The sequence below is a fragment of the Castanea sativa genome, chromosome 5, assembly GCF_040712315.1.
Source record: "Castanea sativa cultivar Marrone di Chiusa Pesio chromosome 5, ASM4071231v1".
Lineage (NCBI taxonomy): Eukaryota > Viridiplantae > Streptophyta > Magnoliopsida > Fagales > Fagaceae > Castanea > Castanea sativa.
In genome coordinates this window covers 80,227,720-80,247,443 of record NC_134017.1, presented here as the reverse complement: position 1 = coordinate 80,247,443, position 19,724 = coordinate 80,227,720, and the positions used below count along the sequence as shown (strand labels likewise).

Below are 19,724 nucleotides of genomic sequence, written 5' to 3'. Positions count from 1 at the left end.
TGAGAGTTTAACTTCATTTGAATTTGTCTTCATCTTGCATCTTGAGAAAGAAACTATGGAGATTACTAATAAACTTTGTCAAGCTTTGCAAAGCCAATCTCAAGACATTTTAAATGCCATGCATTTAGTTTTATCTACTAAGGCACTTATCCAAAAATTTAGAGATGATGGATGGGATGGCTTACTCACCATTTTGGTATCATTTTGTGAGAAGCATCCCATTTATGTTCCAGATATGAAAGCTCGTTATGTTGCGAGGCGAGGTCGAGCTCGTAATCAACAAGATAGCGTTACAATTAAGCATCATTATCAAGTAAATATTTTTTATGTTGTAATAGATTCTCAACTACAGGAGCTAAATCATCTGTTTAATGAAGACGCAATGGAGTTACTTAGGCTTAGCTCAGCTTTAGAACCTCGAGAGGCATTAAAATCTTTTAGAAGTAGTGATCTTTGTTTGTTGGTAAAGAATTTCTATCCACAAGATTTCATAGATTATGAAAAACAAGTGTTGGAGAAGGAGCTTTATCATTTTCAGCATAATGTAGTCCAAGATCCAGAGTTCAAAAAATTGAAAAGTTTATCTGAGTTGTGTCAATGGTTAGTGAGAACTAAAAATTCAGAGCACTACAAAATTGTGAGCACTACAAAATTGTTTCTAAAATGGTGAGACTTGTGCTTACTCTTCCAGTTTCTACTGCTACTACAGAGCGAGCATTTTCAGCTATGAAAGTTTCAAAACTAACCTTCGAAGCAAAATAGAAAATGAATTTTTGACGGACTCTTTGATGTTATACATTGAAAAGGATATAGCTTCGACATTTAGTTTGGATTCAATCGTAAATGATTTTGAAGATTTGAAAGAGTGTCAAGTTCCCTTTTCATAGATGATTGTATTAAGAAACAATAGTGTTTCATGTATTTTGTTTTTGTTGATAGATAATTGTATCTTAAAATATTAAGAAACAATGATTTTTGGGTATTTGTCTTAGTTGATAGTTTATTAATATTATATGGATGCACATTTGAAAAAAAAAATTTTCGCTTATCTCTGCCCCCCTCCCCCCCCCCCCCCCTCTCGACTTGAAATCCTGGGTCCGTCCCTGGGTACATTGAATTTGACCGAATTGATTTGAAATAGACCAAATGGACAACATAGACCAAATTTGACTGAATAGACCTAAGTGGACCGAATGGACAAAATTGGAAGGAAATGGACCAAAGTAAATTGAAGTTAACCAAATAGAGCAAATTGGACTAAATTGACCAAATCGGACTAAAGTAAACCTATCTGGATCGTATAGATGAAGTGGATCGAATCGATCTATTATTTGCATAGTCAAGATTGTGTTTTGATATAAACTCAAATTCTTACTTCTGAAATAACCAAGTATTAACTCAAATAAAAAATAAACCGAAATTGTAGGGGAGAGAGAGAGAGAGAGAGTACTTGTAATGGGGAACTAAAAGATACAGCACCAAATTTTATGAACCTAAAATAAAGTTATAAAAATTACAATGATTATCAGTATAAAGTAGAGTTGCAAGAAAGAATAAAAATTGAGAGAGAGAGAGAGAGAGAGAGAGAGAGAGAGAGAGAAAGAGAGAGAGAAAGAGAGAGAGAGAGAGTTTTATTTTTAACATTTTTACAAAGTTAATGTGGAAAAGTTTTATTGGTTTACTACCAACCACTAATAACACATTTTTACTTACTAATAACCATCCATCACATCAGCAATTTATAATAAAAAAAAATTGTAAAATAGTTTGTGACTTAAGCATTTTTCCTATTAAAAACATCGAGAAATGTTAGCGAAGGCTCTTAGCCTTTATATTTTACATGGCATGTAATGCAATAATTAAAGAAACATAAAGTTAAGTACTCAAGTTCAACAATGCTTAATCATTTTATATATATATATATATATATATATATATATATATATATATATATTTTTTTTTTTTTTTTTTTTTTTGGCGACCCAAACCTACAAACGTTATTGTGTAAGACAGTGGATTTGGGTTCATAATTTAATTGTTGGTGGGTTTCATCACAATCCTACAGATTGTGCTTCAAACGTAGCATTGACAGCCAACAATCAAGCATCCCTATGGTTTTCAGCCCAATACCCTATTCCCCATGCTTATTTCTTTCTATGCTCTCTTTTTTCTCTCCTCCCCTCGGGTGTTTACTCCTTCTCCTATTTCTTTTATTCCTCTCTCTCTCTCTCTACTTCCCTGAAAAAACAAACCCCCCATTTGTCTGTGCTTACTTTCTTATATAACCCCACCCTTAGTGGGGTTCAAATCATTACTTTTCACTAGTCCCCATGCAATCCCACTTTCACCCATAATCCCTGGAAAAATCATGTCTTCTAAAAATTCTTTTTAAACTTGTTCTAGATGTCGAATTATGTTCAGCAGTAAGTTTCCCAAAGGCACTAACTGTGCTGGTTTGCTAACCTAAACTTGTCCACTCCCTCATCATACCCCTCAATTTATTAGTCAATATTGAGCCCAACCGGCCCCAAGCACAATAAGTTTCTCTCGAATGCTAGTTATTGGTCCTTCACGCATTCATCCATGGACTGGTCCTAACCCTACAGTATTGGGCCTCGGTCACATGGGTCGTTTTGTGTTATCTGGCCTTGAGCCCCTACATATATATATATATACACACACACAAAGAATTCTACATATATATACATATGTATGTATGTTTGTATGTATGTATAAAGAATTTGTGATTATCTATTGGAGTATGTGGTCTCAATAGAATTCTATTCTTCATGAATGAAGCTTACATGAGTCATTGGTGTTCTAAAATCAACTATTCAACATTGTTTAGTTTTTTTTTTTTTTAATTTTTGGTATATTATATGTATTTCTCATGTTGTCCATTTTAACCTATGAATTTGTTTCGTCAGGTATATAGTAAATTCAAGAAATTCAAGCACACCATAAAGGTTAGTCCTCTCTCTTTTCTTTGTCATAACTTTTTTGTTCTTTTGATGGGTTTTGTAACTTTTCTTTGAATATTAATGTTTATGTAGGAAAAATTTTAGAATGTTGTCCAAGTTAATCCTATCCCTTTTTTTCTTTTTTTGTACTCTTAATCTCTACATTGTTAATCACCTTTTGCAATGTTGTTAAGGAATATGTTGCTTCTAATCCTTCTTTGGGTTAAAACCTTCAACTCCACAGCTTTAGTCAATTAACTTGATAATACCTTCAACTCCTCATGAAAGTTTTAGGAATATTCTTTACTTAGATTTTATGGAGGCCCATTTGTTAGGTTCTAAAGGTTTAGGATTAAATGTTTAGAGTCCTAATTTTTTTATGTTGGCAAACCGAGAACAAAAGCATGTTTAGAATAGGTGTTAGAGATTGCTCAAAGTGTTTCAAGTCAAGTCTCAATAATATTCAAGCCATAGGAAAAAGAATTAAATTTTTGTGAAGCTTGATCAATTGAAGGATAGGATTGACCAATTGAAAATCGCAGAAAAACAAATTCTGCGGAATTTAATTCAAGCCTAAGCTCGCGAAAACGTTTAGGGTTTCAATCTAACACTTCAAGTATAAAAGGAAAACCCTAACTACGTTTTAAAGAGTCTTGGAAGATTTGAGTTACACATGTGAGATTTGAGAGGTTCTGTACCTTCTAACTTTACAAGTATCTACCGGAACAAGATCTACAATCAAGTGCTGGTGGAATCTAGTTGCTGCAAGATCAGCAAGTGGTGATCTGAAACCTTTGAGTGAGATCTCAAAGTCATAAGCGTGGGAGATTGTGTGCTGCAAATCCAAGAGAGAAGAGTCTGTGAATTTGGAACATGCACGTGGTCGTGTTAGTAAGTTACTACTTGACGTAGCAATAGATTTAGGGTTAAATCTTTTGTAAAAACTTCACTTCTTTATTTGTGGATTTGTTTACCTTGAGGATAACTAGGTCAAATCCTCTCTAGGTTTTTACCTTGAAACGGTTTGTTTTGTTGGTTTTCCTTGGTGATCATATCTGTGTGTTATTTACTTTTCAGTTGTATGCATGATATGATCTTTCACCGTTTAACCTGGATCTCATAATTAACCTAAGTAATCACTTGGCTAATATATTAGGTTAAACAATTTGCTTTAAGGGGTCTAAACAAACAAACATCGTTGACTTCATAAATCATATATTCAAGGTGTCAATTGCAGTACATATTTATTCATTCCTATTTTCCTTCTACTTTCAATTATTTAAGTTTTTTTTTTTATTGTTATTTTTAATTTTAACATATTATCATTTCGTATGCCTTTTCAATTAGTTGTGTTGATGTGGTGCTTATGATGAGCAAGAGGTAAATACAAACAACAATTCAAGCCTCAAATAAATCTTATGGGTAAGTTTTAATGCTACTACTGCATTTGGTAGCAAATAGTGTATTCTCTAAAATGTAGCTTACAGTAACTGCTAGGTTCTAAAAGTTTAGAACAATTAGTAAACCATGGGCACAAACTTGTCTAGATATAGATTCTCAAGTCTGTAAGTATGATTAGACAATGCTCAAGGTGCTGTAAGTTAGAATACAAGAAAAAGGAAGTTGTAGATTCCAAAATTCGAAACATGCCAGGTTTGATCGATCGAGAAGAAGGCTCAACCGATTGAGACACGGATTTGTAGAATTTAATTAAAGCCAATCAAATCATTAAGTGATTAATGTTTCAAATCTAATTCTCCTAGTATTTAAAGGAAACCCTAAGACACGTTTTAAGGAGTTTTAGAGAGAGAAGAGTGCTTCTTGTGCCTCCTATTGCAGATCTAGGGTTTCTGTACACAAAACTCTCTAAAATCTTCTATGAGCAATATTCCTTGAAAAAACTCAAGATTCAATGTTGTAGTTAAGTTGCTACATACAAGATCAACAACCACTAATGATCTAAAGCTTTGAGTGGGATCTCAAAGTCACAAACAAGGGTGTTTGTGTTCAACAAATTCAAATAAAAGAGCCCATAGTTTTGGAGCTGCATGTAGTCATATGAGTAAATACTACAAGTGATAGCTTTAGCTTTAGGAAAAAAATCTATAGTAAAACTTCCATTCTATATAGTGAATTTGTTGCCTTAAGAATAGTTTTGCTTAAATTCTCATAGCTTTTTTACCATGAAATTGGACAGTTTCATTGGCTTTCTTAGGTCATCATATTGCTTGTCTTCTTTACTTTTTCGCATTAAGTGATATGATTATTTGTGTTTAACCTAGATCTGAATAATAAACCTAAATATCAATTTGGTTAATTAATTAGGTTAAACAATCTGTGTGTACAGGGGGTCTAAATTTAAAAATAGTAACATCTTAGATTACAACTTACCTATAAAATTTCAAATCAAATGAAAATTAATTCCTAATTGTAGTCTAATTTTGTGATGTGTCCAATTATTTTTTTTATTTTGATGCCAAGTGACCTCCATTCATAATGCCCAATGTAAAAACCAAGAGGAATATCACATCTTCACAATTGTTGAATGTTTCTTTGGTTATGCACGGGACAGATGCTAGCTAGTAGTAGTACACTAAAATATTGTAAGTCTTACTTCCATTTTATTTAGGTGGCCACTATAAACTTCTATGCAGACATTATTAGTTATAAAAGAAATATAATGTACTGGTGCGTAAGACAGAAAACTAAATGGTACATATTTGTTAAAGAATTAAGAACTCGCAATGCCACTCTGAGTTACATAGTTTTGGATGGCAATGGAACGTGCTTGCGGTATTCTCCAAGAGCCCACAATGGGAAAACATTTCTATATGCTGAATAATGCAACATGCAGTTTTTCAAGTAGACTCCTGTGGTTTCCTGCCACAACAAAGTAATTAATGATTAATTAGTAATTATTGGAAGTAAAATTTAAGCAAAGTATTGTACGTCATGTTATTTTACATTCTTTTCTGCCTTTTTTTATTAAAATAGAAAGTGATAGCTTTATTAGTTGTGTTGCAACTTGCAAATTAACTACCATAAAGTTTATTTGTCAAGGGTAAAAACTACGTTCCATAATGGAAGAATGATATCTATGCTCTTGTCAATTTTCATCTTTCTATTTTTTATTGAAGTTATGTTAAACAAAGACACCTGTTGAGGAAAATCGCCATTTTCCAATTGAGAATTGATTATCAACTTTGCTGCACGATGAAGAGGTGTCGGGTCTCTTTCAGCCTATTACAAGTAAAATTTTATTCTTAGAATTATTCAAGAAAAGCATACGATAACACGATATATATGTTTTTAAACCATAAACTAACCTGTTTGGCATGAATAAGACCCATCATTGCCCATGAAGTTTGTACCAAATTTGATCGATTTACTTCGAGAGGTATATATATCTATGACCAAGCATAGAAAATTTGTTATTTTAATTTTGATTGAAGAATCTATACAACATCTACAAAATCTCATTTCAAACAAGAATAGATATAAATTTCTTTAAATTGAATCATTGATCTACAAAAACTTTATTGAACCAAATTGATGTAACGAAAGATATTAAATATGAAAAGAAAAAGAATTTAGAGGCTTAAAGCAAAATCCATGGTAAAACACTACCTTTTTTGGGCATGAAAGATGACTCTCCGACCAGCCACCATCATCTTTTTGTGTTCTGAGTAAAAAATCAACAGCTTTTCGTATAGCAGAACAATTGTTGTAAGTCTTGCCCACTGCAACTAATGCTCCAAGGGCAAACCATGTACCATATAAAAAACAAATTCCCCAATTTCCATACCTACAAAAAAGTCTCATCTTGTAATTGATTTGTATTACATTTGTATATAAAACTATGATAACAATAATAGTAAGCAAATGTTTCAAATTCATCATGTAATTTATCTGACCATAATAACAATAATAATATGACGTAACTGCACATTTGATCCTACATTTTGGGCTGATTCTTGTTTTTATCCTTACTTTTTAGTCCTTGATTATGAAAAACCATGTCCATTTAGGCCCCTGCCGTCAATCCACTAACAAAAAATTTATATGTAGCAAACGAAGCACACTATTGACATGTTAGACGCTGATGTGGCTAATAAAATAATTAAAAAAAATTAATTTGTTTTTTAAACAATGCGACATCAACATTTAAATAAATAAAAAAATACAAAAAAATAATTCTCAATTTTAATTTAAACTGAAAAAAAAACTAAAAAAACAAGAACTAAAAAAAAAATTTCTACTTTAAAGATTGAGAATGACACGACTTCCCAAGACCCTAACAAATTTCCATAGTGGAAATTCAGATATTATATTTGAATGGCATTCCGTAGGGACCAAAATGAGAAGTCCAAAAGTGCATTTACGCCTAATAATATCGAGTAAACTAATACATGAACATACCAAGAACCATCGGGCATTTGTATATCTAAAATGTATCCAACTGCTTTTTGAATGGAATTCTCAATCTCCTTTTTCCTGTGCTGAGGGTGCAACTTCTTAAACAAAAGTAAAGCTTGGACCGATGATGCAGTGCACTCAACATACTCATGCTCAACGACAATACCCTCGAAGAATTCAGTGGGATTAAGCCACTAGAAGGGGAAAAAAAAAGGTAATAAATTTTCCACTGATATATGATAATTAAGATTGAATATATCTGCATAAATTTTCAAATGAACATTTCAACGACACTTCAATATGTTAAGGTACTAACTTCTAACCACTCTTGAGCTCCTGCGGGCTCCCAAGCTGATAAACCTCCATTCTTACTCTGCATTATTGACATGTGTGTAATGATTAAATATATAAAGAAACAAGCCACCAAAAAAATAATAATAATAAATAAAGCAAAACAAAGAAAAATTAACAAAGTTGCTTTGGAGTTAGTTCAAAAGATGATGAGGGTTTATATATATATATTGAAAATTGTAAACAATTTTGGTTTTTTAAGAAGAATATTCTTAGACAACAAATCTCTCTAGATTTGGACAAGTAATTTTCAGCACTTTAAGATCCACCTATAACAATGGTAGCTTGTATTACCTATTCACGCAAAATAAGCAAACACAAATATACAACACTATGTTAGACTAATGGTTAGATGATTAGTTCACCCATTCATAATTGTTTAAGATTTTAGGAAGAGTGATCATTTTTAATGATATTATAGCAATTAGACTATAACTCCCATTAATTTAACAAGTTAAAGGTTTTGGTTGATACTTATTAAATCTAGGTCCATTTATGAGGGAAATGTGTTAGCAAAATGGTGAAATCAATTAAATTCGTTTCTTCCAAAGGGCATATGTTTTTGCTACAACTGGTAATTTATCATTCTATGAAAAGTTAATCCTCACCTGTAAATAAAGTAGGATATTTACAGCATCAAACAAGCACTCAGGTTCCATTTTCTCACCAACAATTTCAGGTGGCATCATTGAAAAAAGCAAGCAGCACTGTGAAGTACAGAAGAATATGGTCACACGATGATTATGGACAAGTAGCAATAGTAGAATTTGAAGAAGCATTAAACAGAGTTCTTTACCTTGAAACATTCTGCAGTGCAATCAGAAACTTGTAATCCATGATCTTGATCAGAGAAAGTCCATGATCCTTTAGAAATGTGACGATGCATTTTTCTAAAGTCTCCAGCTGGATTGTTCCTAACCTTTACATTGTTTAAGGGAAACACAATAACTCCAAATGATATATTGACAATGACTTTCCTAAGCAAAAATGTAGACTTTTATGATTCAAGGATTGAAAATCAAACCTGAGATCTTTTTATGAACTCGTGCCCTTTTGCCAATACCGGTCCAATTTCATCAATGAGATCACTAGCTAAAAGAGCTTGAATACTAAAACCCATATCCCACGATTGACTGCCAAAACTCTACACACAAATTGCATATATCAAAGTTAGCAATTCATGCAAATGGATAGGTAAAAAGTTTTGCGATTGTTTTGCATAAAATGTGTACTAACATGTGCCTTAATTCCATCTTCAGCGACCCATATGTATTCTTTCACCCTAGCAAGATGCTTCTTATAAGCATCCCCATCTGGATCTTCAACCCAACAAGCAAGCATACACATCGACTGTTCAATGCAAACAGTATTAGGAGGAATATTATATAGCCCAAATTAACCATGTTTATGGCTTTTCTAGAGCATTGTAGAATCACATTACCTTTTCCACAACCCCAATGGTAATGTATCTAGTGATTTCATCTTCATAGTGAATTAGCTTCATTGCTGCTTTAAGAGCTTTTTCTCTAACCAACTTATTTAAAGGCCAACGAGTGAGAATAGGCTCAGTTAATATGTATAGGCTATCCCAAAGTAGATCTTGTATCAAAGGATGCGGATAGTAGATATCCTCCTGTAGTAATTGATTTCCAAAATCAATGCATTAGCCCAAAAAACAAAAAACAAAAAAAACAAAAAACAAAAAACAAAAAACAAAAAACTCAATCAATGCATTGGAAGATGTATTTAAAAAGACTATATGGTAAATGTCATTCCACAATTATCAACCATGAAAATTGTTGGAATATTGACGAGTGTGTGACGTGATTACCTAAGTATTAAATTTCTAGTTTGGATACTAATGACAAGATTGAGTGATTAATATAATATAACTGGGTCCAAACCTAAAGGCTTAACTTTTGGGTCATGTTATGTCCTTATACATCATATTAACTCCTCAATTGAAGTCTTCTCATGGTGTTATCTCCTCATCAAATGTAAACTCACCTTTGCGCATTGATGACGTGCTTTGGCCCAGTTAACTTCACTGTAAGGTTGAGTGTAAAGTTCCTCCCTTAATTGAAGAATAAGAGGTGTGATTGGCCCAACAAACCTTCTCCCATATAAGTATGAAAACGGCAAGTACACCAACCGACAATAGATCCACATTTTGGCTGCATTGAGGGCACCACAAAATTGATATGTTATAATTAGAATTTTGTGCATTAAAAAGAATGTTAAACCTCTGTAGTGACAAAGGCATCAAAGAAATGAACTAACTCTATTAAACATCGACTTCACTGATTTTAGAAAGGTTCCACATGCAATAATGATTTAAAATACTTAATGAAGAAGTAATCATATATTGTATAAACCTGGATACATGGGAACATATGGAGGAAGAAGCCAAAATTCCGGAGGCATTGGGTTGGATCCAGCCCATTCAAACACACCAAGTATCTACAGTTTACAGGACATTGCATACTAGTGTTAACTATCAACAGAAAGTCATCATGCACGGTGAGAACTTGAAACCAAATACGTTCATTTCTCAAATTGTGAAATAAATATGATTATATTTTAATTAAAAATATAAATTATTTTGAGCATTTAACTTTAATTTGATGTGAATCTTCACAAATAAATAGTCATACTGAAAGCCAGGACTTTCCCCAAGAAGATATGTGTGTTGCACCACCACGATCAAGGACCCATTTTCTTGCTCTTGCACAAGCATTGTCTTGACCACCATCAGGTCCTTCCCCAAGTATTCGCATACAAATGTAGCTGAGAATTGTGCAAAACATGATGCTATGGCCTCCTATGTAAAATCCCCATCCACCATCTTCATTCTAAAAAAAAAAAAAAAAACAGAGAATGAAAGTGAATTTTTTTGCAAAATCTATATTCTTATTGATTCAATAAACATTTTAAACCTTCAAGAATATATACCTGATGATTGTATATATAACGAAGAATTTCTTTTTTATATTCAGCTGGGAATACAGTATTAAGATGTCCTGTAATGTAAAAACATAATACCTGCATTTTTTGGATCAAATACAAGAAAAATAGCAGTTATATCAGGCTGAAAGCCAAAATAGTTCACTAGCAAGGACGTTATTTGGAACAATTTCATTGTTCACAGTCAACTCAAACTTAGAAAATATTCTAGAGATGTATATTTTCTTGACAATTTATAATGATAATAAATTAATAACAATATTGAAAGTTTAATAATGATAATGGTGCAACTCACAAAAGGAGGAAGGAAAAACAAGGGGCCAGCATTTTCAGCAGGCCAATGGCCATCACAAGACTGCAAGGCTGCATAGAAATGGACAGCCCTCCTCAATGTAATTGTGGCCTTTTCATATGTGATTTCCTCTCCGTCCTCAATCTTAACTGGGGGAATTGTATGTTTGAAGTTTTTCTCCCTCAAAAACTGCAATCATTTCAATAATTTCTAAGTCATTAGCAAACAAAATTTCAAAAATTATACTTTTACTTAGATTCAAAAATTAAACAGATCAATGAAATGCCCATGTACCAATTATACATTTATATGCCCATGCAATGCAAAGATAGTATCGGTTATATGGTTATTGATGAAAGAGTAATTCTAGCAAGACTATATATTTTTACGAATTGATGTGTCTGTTTTTTAAGTTTTAAAAAATAAATAAATTAAAAATCTTATTTATTATATCGTTGAAGTGATATCATTTATCCACTTTCATTCATTATTATATCAAAAGTGAGCAGATTGTTTTAAATAAAATTGGTAATAGAAGCTTACAAAATCAAGTCAACCACGTAAGTATGAATAATAAAAAAATAATAAAAAGATATATTACTAATAACCTATATATGATTATAGACTGGATGGGTTTGATTTGACCCAATCAGATATGACTTTGAAACTTATCATACTAAAAGCAAGCAATTATATCAATAATCCTACCATTCTCCTGTATAACTTAGTTTGGATTCAGCTTATTGTTGCCATGTTTTCAAAATTTTACGTTTTGAAGCTTTTTTTTTTTTTTTTTTTCAACGTGCATGAACAGTAACCTATACTGTTCATGCATGTTATTTCACAGTATGAGAGACCAATTTCACTGTTCACATACTGTAGTTGCATTGTTCACGCACTGTTCATGGGACTCACAAGCATTTTATTCAGAAAAAAAAATTTAAAAATAAGTCTCACAATACTATTCACATATTTAGAAATTACTTTGCTACAGTGTTTTCAATTTTCAACAATAAGCTCTATTCAAACGGACCCAATATGTATAGGTGTGCATTTATCAAATAATAAAAAAAATTCTGCCCCGATTTTTGAATGATAATAAATAAAGGTAAATAAAAAAATCCTTATTGAAAAGTATAATTCGATTTTTTCTTGGGTGTGTGTGGGGTGCTAAAAGAGATTTTCATTTTATGCTTTCTGAGTGGTGTATTTTGAATTTTTATTACACCATTTCTTTTCTTCTTCTTTTTTTTCTTTTTTTCTTTTTTTTTTTGAGAATTATTTTTACACCATTTTGGATACTCCGTCCTATAAAAGTTCGGGTCCGGCTCCCCTCCCGTTCAATTATCTCCCGTTCCCTCCCATTTTGAAATAAATGAATGACGTGTGGCACATAAATGATCTAAAGGTATGAAAAAGGACACGTCAAACCCCATTTATTTCTCAAGTTATCTTTTCTTCTTTGCCCCTCTCTTCCCTCTGCAGCATCGCCTCTGTGCCAACCCATTGCCGGTGAATTGGGTATGCAAAGTAACTCAACACAAAAATTCAAAGAGTTTTTAACAAATTCATCATTGTTTCAAACTACCTGAGCTAATCAATAAAGATATCATTTTTTTTTTTTAATATTACATGAGTGCAAATATAATACTTTCAAATACTGAAACTTGTGTAATAATCACAGCTAGAAACTTGTATATAAATTCAACTCATTTTGTGATCTTCTACGATCAAAATTAGGAAAATGAGTAACAAAATCAGTAACCCATCCCCACTAGAAAACCCATACCCAAAAAAAAAAAAAACCAACGAATATTCTTCCGCGTTGTGTTCTTATTATACCCACTAAAAAACCCATAAAAAAAAAATCTTAGGGTCCGTTTGGATAGAGCTTATTGCTGAAAACTGAAAACACTGTAGCAAAATAATTTTTAAATGTGTGAATAGTATTGTAGGACCCATTTTTAATATTTTTTTTCTGAATAAAGTGCTTGTGGGTCTAATGAACAGTGCGTAAACAGTGCGTGAACAGTAAAATTGATTTCTGCACAGTAAAATACCGTGCATGAACAGTATCGGTTACTGTTCACGCACGTTAAAAAAAAAAAAAAAAAAAACGCAGAATCGCTGTACGTGGCCACAAAACGCTGTATCCAAACTCAGCCTTAGTATCACCGTAATTCCACAACTAAAACAATTGTAATACCTTGCTGTCACCATCAATACCCAAAGACATAACCCACCAACCTTAGCCGAGACCCATCCCACCACACCATCACCGAATCAAGCCACCAAAATCAGAGAAAAGAAATCTTGCCACCATCGGCGAAGAACCCAGATTCATCGAACTCTTACCCTTTATCCAGTCAGGCCACTCCACAAAGTATCGCTCTGCCACCGAGATCCTCTTGAAAGCTTTCCTCCTCACTTAAGTCGGGCACTTTGCAATGTGCTCAGTGTAAGAGAAGGTAGTTTGAACAAAGGTGATGTTGCAGAGGGAAAGAGAGGGGCAGAGAAGAGAAGAGAAGAAAGAAGATAGCTTGAGAAATAAATGGGGTTTGACGTGTCTTTTTTCCTACCTTTAGATCATTTATGTGCCACATGTCCAAGTTTTAAACTATTGGACAAAAAACAACTATTGGTTGGCAATAATTATTTATTTATTGGATCAATGGGATCCTTGAAAAGTACAAGGAGTCAGCAATCAACACCCATAAAATATTGTTCCCTCAAAAAAAAGGAACGCCAGTAAAACATTAAAGGTTAGTTAGGTAAGACTTTCTCCATTGGCTTTCGAAACAAAAATTCAGTCTTGAAACAAAAGACACGCAACCAATTTCACAGTTTTTTTTTTTTTTTTAATCCGAATGGTAGTTTTATGTGAGAATAACCTTGCATTAATTATGATTTGTCTTCTTAGATATTGTGAAAGAAGAAAAAAAGAATTAATATGAAACTATATTATAGATCTCCTAAAATATACCCTCTGAGCGCAATTGGTACCTAGTCTTTCAAGTTTTAAAAATAAATTATATAAGTTTTTTTGTTAACTGATGTTAGTGGTATTGTTCATATGGCTAAAGAAATAGTGATTTGATTTTTTTTTAAAATAATATGGCATTTATCTAAGAAAAAATTACAAAAAGTATTTTACACTTCAAAAACCTATTAATATCAAAATACTTGATCATGTAAGTAACAAATAATATCAAATCAAACATTATTAGAGCTATTTTTTTCAATTAATGACGTGACGTGAAAATTTATAAAATTATCCGTATCTATCTGTATTATTTAAACAAGTCACATAACTCAATAAAAACGTTATGCAACTAAAACTATAATGGATGGTCTTTTTAATTACTACATCATGGGTTGAAGCAAGATACTTAAAGAATTTGTTAAAATTGTTGTGACATGTAAGATTGTTATTGAATGAAATAAAAACAAGTCATATCATTATTCAAAAGGTCATGTTAACGGGTGTACTTAGAGCAGGAATAGAGTCATTCTTTGGCTTTGGCTTTAGGGGGGCAATGACCCCTCCTAAAATTTGAAAAAAAAATATAAACATATAGGTAAAATTTTAGCAATTTGTTCGTTCAATAAAATTACACTTAACCCCCTTAAAAATAGCAAACTCCAAAAAAATAAAAAATTTAAAAAAAAAACTAATAACAAAATCACCAACAGCAAAGTTACAAAATTTTGCCCAATCTACCAATTAGGGAGAAATAAAAATGATTAATCGCATGGATGTAGAAAAGGTGGAGAAAAAATAAATAGTAGAAAAAGAAAGGTTTGGAAGATCAAGAATGGGTGTATGGTCCCTCTCAAAAAATAAAGTTGTATAAAATAATTTTATATTACTTGAGATGCGTTAATATATTGGGATCATAGTGTGTATATATATATACCCATTAATCACATGGATGTAGAAAAGGAGAAAAAATAAATAGAAAAAGAAAGGTTTGGAAGATCAGGATTGAGTGTATAATATAATTTTATATTACTTGGGATATGTTAATATATATATATATATATATATATATATATATATATATATATATAATTTTCTTATTATACTACTGCTGCCTTAGCTTGAAGTCTTGACTCTGTCACTGCCTAGGACAAACGTTTTTTTTTTTTTGTTTTTTTGTTTTTTTTACGAGATAGAAATTTTACATAAAGTTAATCTAAATGTATATGTGTGTAAAATTTCTTCTAGAAACTTGAACTCCAGCCTTTATTTTCCGCACCTCATAAATACTTATATTTGTGGAGTGATTATCGCACCAAGAGTATGCGGTAGTAGCCTTAAGACAATTGTTAAGTTGTTAACAAACTATTTTAGAAAAGTTTTGACATTATTTATAGGCAAAACTACAATATTGATCCCTAAAGTTTACCATACAAGTGCAATATTTCCTTTAAGTTTTAAGTAAGCACTGTTAGTCCTTCAAATTTAAAACATGAGTGAAGTTAGTCTTTTTGTTAACTGATGTTAATGTTATTGCTTATGTGGCTAATAGAAAAGTGATGCGACATTTTTTTATATTAAAATATTACAAAATTAATACTCTCTTGCCTATTCTTTCTCACTAATTTGCTACCATAAAGACCGGGTCTTTTCACATTTTTCTCCCACTTCTTGCTGAGATGATCTCACTGAATAGAAGCTCTTTCCTGGTAATATAAACCAAACCGATTTCTCAGTTCACACTTTTATTTACTCACACCCATTTCACCAAAACACAATTTCAGTATCATTAATATTTTTATTTTCTTATGGGTTCTCCATGTATGTTCTGCTCTTTCACATTAAACCCAAGAAATTCTCTAACTTTCCAGCATTCAAATTGTTAATCATTTGGTATAACACGGTTCAATTCCAAAGAAACAGATTTCCTCATCTGGGTCATCTCTATTTAACTCATTCACATTGAAAAGTTGGTCAAATTTTGTTCTTTTTAAAAAAAAAAAAATTTTTAATTTTAATATATGTTATATATAATTTGGTGGCACAGAGCAAGACCAGGATTTCAAGGGCTTGTTGCTCTTCTATCTCTCAGGTTTAGAGAATAAGTCCAGTTTAAGTGAAAGTGGAAGCTTTGGGCTAAGAGGTCGGGCTGGAAATGCTGTCGTTGTGGTGGAGAAGAACAAGTTGTAGGAAACGAGAGGCAGTAAGAGAGAGGGGTAGAGATTTCTCTTCAATTTCGTAATATTTTAATTAATAGAAATGACACATCAATAAAAAAGATGTCACATCATTATTCCGTTAGTCACCAAAGAAATAATACTAAAACGTGAGGAACTAATAATAGTCACTTAACAGTCTGTTTGGTTGGAAGAGTGGAAAAGTTGGAGGATGAAAAATTAGTGAGAGAATAAAAAAGATTTGATTTTCTCTCATGTGTGTTTGGTTGGAGGGGTGGAAAAATAGGAGGTGGAAAACTTTTTGTTTGGTTGGAGAGAAAATGAGAAGATGAAAAATGTAGTTTATATAAATTGACTATTATGTCCTTGTAGTGGAAAAGTGAGAGAAGTAGATGAGTGCAATAAAGTAAAGTATTTATGTAAATTATATCATTCAGCATCTTTTTCTCCCAACTTTCCTTCCAATTTGGGAGGATAAAAAAATGTGGGTCCAGAAAGATTATTTTCCTTCTCGTTTTCTGTCTCTCTTGTTTTCTCTCTTGAACCAAACAGTAAAAAATATCATTTTCTACCATATTTTCTTCTCTCTACTTTCCATCTTGTCTGTTTTCACCCTAACCAAACATACCCTAAAACTTGAGGAACTAATTACACTCATAGAGTTAATTTTAAAGACTAAAAGTATAGTTTCACCTTATTTACATGAAAAATAGAAATAGTTGAGAAAACTTTTTTTTTTTTTTTCACGAAAACTTTAGTAAAACGGTTCCCTAAAAAATGCCCAAGGATAACACTTCACATTTCTCTCATTCAAAAGTACAAAAAGAAATTCTTGTGACACGTGAAATTACTGTTTTGACCGTGCATGACAGAAAAGTCATTAGTTTAAGAGGTACCTGCATTCGCCAGAGAAGATCACCGCAAGCCGGGAATTGACGTCGATTTTTGTGGAAATTTTGTCGAGCCTCTTCAACCTCAGCTCGCTCTTCTGGTGTACCAGCCTCTGGGTCAAACTCCCATGTTTGTCTTCCCGCAAAGTTATTTGTACTAAATAGGTAAGGATCATTTTTGCCCTCTCCTATCTTCAGCTTCCACATCCTCTTTCAACTTCAACTTCAACTTCAACGATACCAATATCTATTTTCTTTTTCGTTTTCATATAACAATGAGTATCAGTGATAGTAAATCATGAATATATATAGTTATGGCTTATGACCAATATTATATATGCAGCCCTGTTTTTAGATCGAAGTTGTGTTAGAGGGTTAATTCTACAAAATAATAGTAACCCTTATGCCAAAAATGATAATGAAAAGAACCATTTACATGACTTGAAACATGTGTTTGTTTTGTACAAAAAGTTGGATTTATTTTTCTAAATTAATATTTAAATATAACAAAAAGACCTTACCTAAAGTTGTTCCCTTAAGCCCCTCAATGCTTTGACATGAGGCTGAGTATGAGATTTTGTGACATATATGCAGCACTCAAAACAGGTGTTCTGTGTCTAGCTAGAACATCAGGATAATGCAGAACTGGCCTGGAAGACAAAAATAAAATAAAAAAGAAAGAGTGCTGGGCCCTTTTGTTTTATGACCTGTGTAGCTTTGTGGTCTTGACATGTTGAAACTCCTCCTTATATAGAAAAAATGCTGCACCGGGTTCTCTCTCTCTCTGCTTAAAAATCTACATATTAATTAGATCTCTCTCACTTTCACTCTTTTTTTTTTTTTTTTTATCAAGTAAAACTAAAATATAAATTAGGTAGTGTGAACCAAAAGGGTCCGGATTTGTACTTAATGCAAAGTCAAATGTGTGAAAATACAAATTTATAGCCCACTAGACTTTGATAAATAATAGAACTTCACTAAACAACTCGTGGCTTCGTCACAGCCAGTAGGTAGTGAGCTGAGAAAAGAAATAATCGAATCCTCACCGTTTAAGACTTATCGCGGTCTAAGTCTTACTTTTTTCATACTTTCAGGTTTCGTATGAACTACTTTTTTAATACTTTCAGGTTTCGTATGAACTCTTGAATTATAGACATGAGTGTGAGTCAATTATTGCGCAATTGTGGTTGGGCATGGATTTGAATTTGTCAAAGTCATGATCGATTAGATAATACTGAATCCCATTAAATCAAAAGTAATTCTTAAATACTTTCGGAGTTATAAAAATTGTATTTACTCTTCTCACATTTATAGCAGAGTTCACTCAGTGACCAAGTTAAGATTTCAGTCTAGGAGGGCAACATTCAAATTCAATGTATTAAAAACAAAATTAATCTAAAAAAAATATTAATTGATAATAATAACAAAATAGACGTGGTAAGAATGTGATCAGAGCATCCATAAAATTAGCAATATAGCTCCACAAAAAGATATTTTATTTATCATACCTTTTCACTTTATAAAACATTCAACATCAATGGTTTTATTTTAGCTTTCAACATAATAAAATAACATAAACAACACAATAAAATAATATATCTACTACAATAAAATAATATATTTACTGCAAATCAATATGAACACATGAATAAAAAAATATATTTAGAGGACGTTTGGATAGCACGTCCACGTCCACGTCTAGCCCCTTTTTTTTTTTTTTTTCCAAGCGCATCTGTCACTGTTCATTGGCCATGAACAGTGATTTTAGGCCAATGAACAGTACTTTTTGGCATGAAGAGTACTTTTTACACATTAAAAAATTATTTTGGTACAGTGTTTTCAGTTTTCAGTTTTCAGCAATAAGTTCTATCCAAACAGACCCATAATATAAAATAATGTGAACACACAATTTAATAATACTTTTTTTTTTTTTACCTATGAGCTATACTGGCTGTGTACTGTAGCTATGGAGCCAAATTATTTAGCTTTTGCCCCACCAATATAACCATAAATTTGTATTTGGTGGTGCTAAAAATAGTAATATAGCTTTTTAGCACCACCAATACTAATGCTCTAAGCACTACTAGACAAAATAATAGAAAATTATATGAATTGATTTATTTTTATTTTTTTGGTAATGGTGATACATCATTTTATAAGACTATCGTGGTAAAATTTGTAAAATTCATAACACTGTCCAACAAGAAAAGTGATATAAATAGGAAAAAAAAAAAAAAGTAAAACAAAACACAAGTGACATGGTTAAAACGTGGAACAAGATGTTAGGTACTTTAAAGCTGTCTTTTTCACCTAAGTAGATTGGGTTAGATGAGAGATGTGTTTTGGATAGTTTGCCCACTTTGGATGAGAAGGAGGATGTGCATGCGGTAGCAAACTAGCCAAAAGACTTGCGGGTTGGACTTTCTTGGACCTAAAGGGGTGCGTGTCAGTGTCGGTAACCAACTAGTGAAACCATAAACTTAGAGCATTACTATGGACAATTGCAAATGGAAAATGTTGGGGAAAAGTATAATCCAGACACAAAAGGTATTGGCAACTGGACTTGTAAAATGCTAGAATTATAAATTTTTTTGCAAAGTAAGATAACATTATAGTGCAATTGTAAAAATTATAATATATTTTAATTGATAAAGTGGAAGAGAGATGAGAAGAAGAGAAAGGGAGAATTATATT

At 32.1% G+C, this 19,724-nt stretch overlaps 2 protein-coding genes across 2 annotated transcripts; one reads left to right on the top strand and one right to left on the bottom strand.

Moving 5' to 3' along the window:
* The first annotated feature begins 55 nt into the window (after positions 1 to 55).
* Positions 56 to 887, top strand: LOC142635908 (uncharacterized). Its single transcript, XM_075809960.1, has 2 exons — positions 56 to 600; positions 692 to 887. The coding sequence occupies exons 1-2, from the start codon at positions 56 to 58 to the stop codon at positions 885 to 887; spliced, it is 741 nt and encodes a 246-aa protein (XP_075666075.1).
* A 4,659-nt stretch (positions 888 to 5,546) lies between these two features.
* Positions 5,547 to 17,756, bottom strand: LOC142636334 (beta-amyrin synthase-like). Its single transcript, XM_075810521.1, has 18 exons — positions 17,552 to 17,756; positions 17,037 to 17,284; positions 10,987 to 11,172; positions 10,680 to 10,769; positions 10,382 to 10,579; positions 10,103 to 10,187; positions 9,735 to 9,901; positions 9,169 to 9,360; positions 8,964 to 9,077; positions 8,752 to 8,871; positions 8,524 to 8,646; positions 8,336 to 8,434; positions 7,693 to 7,749; positions 7,380 to 7,570; positions 6,588 to 6,765; positions 6,287 to 6,367; positions 6,117 to 6,200; positions 5,547 to 5,840 (listed from the first exon to the last, which is right to left on the bottom strand). Exons 2-18 carry the CDS (start codon positions 17,235 to 17,237, stop codon positions 5,718 to 5,720), a joined length of 2,289 nt encoding a protein of 762 aa, XP_075666636.1. The 5' UTR covers positions 17,238 to 17,284; positions 17,552 to 17,756; the 3' UTR covers positions 5,547 to 5,717.
* Positions 17,757 to 19,724: the final 1,968 nt, after the last annotated feature.

Excerpts from the sequence above, each read along its gene's own strand:
- LOC142636334 (XM_075810521.1), bottom strand. The coding sequence starts at position 17,237 with ATGTGGAAGCTGAAGATAGGAGAGGGCAAAAATGATCCTTACCTATTT. Across the intron at positions 8,872-8,963 it reads AAGATGGAATTAAGGCACAT|AGTTTTGGCAGTCAATCGTG; the intron begins GTTAGTACACAT and ends ATTTGTGTGTAG. Across the intron at positions 6,201-6,286 it reads GTCTTATTCATGCCAAACAG|GCTGAAAGAGACCCGACACC; the intron begins GTTAGTTTATGG and ends TACTTGTAATAG.
- LOC142635908 (XM_075809960.1), top strand. The coding sequence starts at position 56 with ATGGAGATTACTAATAAACTTTGTCAAGCTTTGCAAAGCCAATCTCAA. Across the intron at positions 601-691 it reads TTATCTGAGTTGTGTCAATG|TTTCTACTGCTACTACAGAG; the intron begins GTTAGTGAGAAC and ends TTACTCTTCCAG.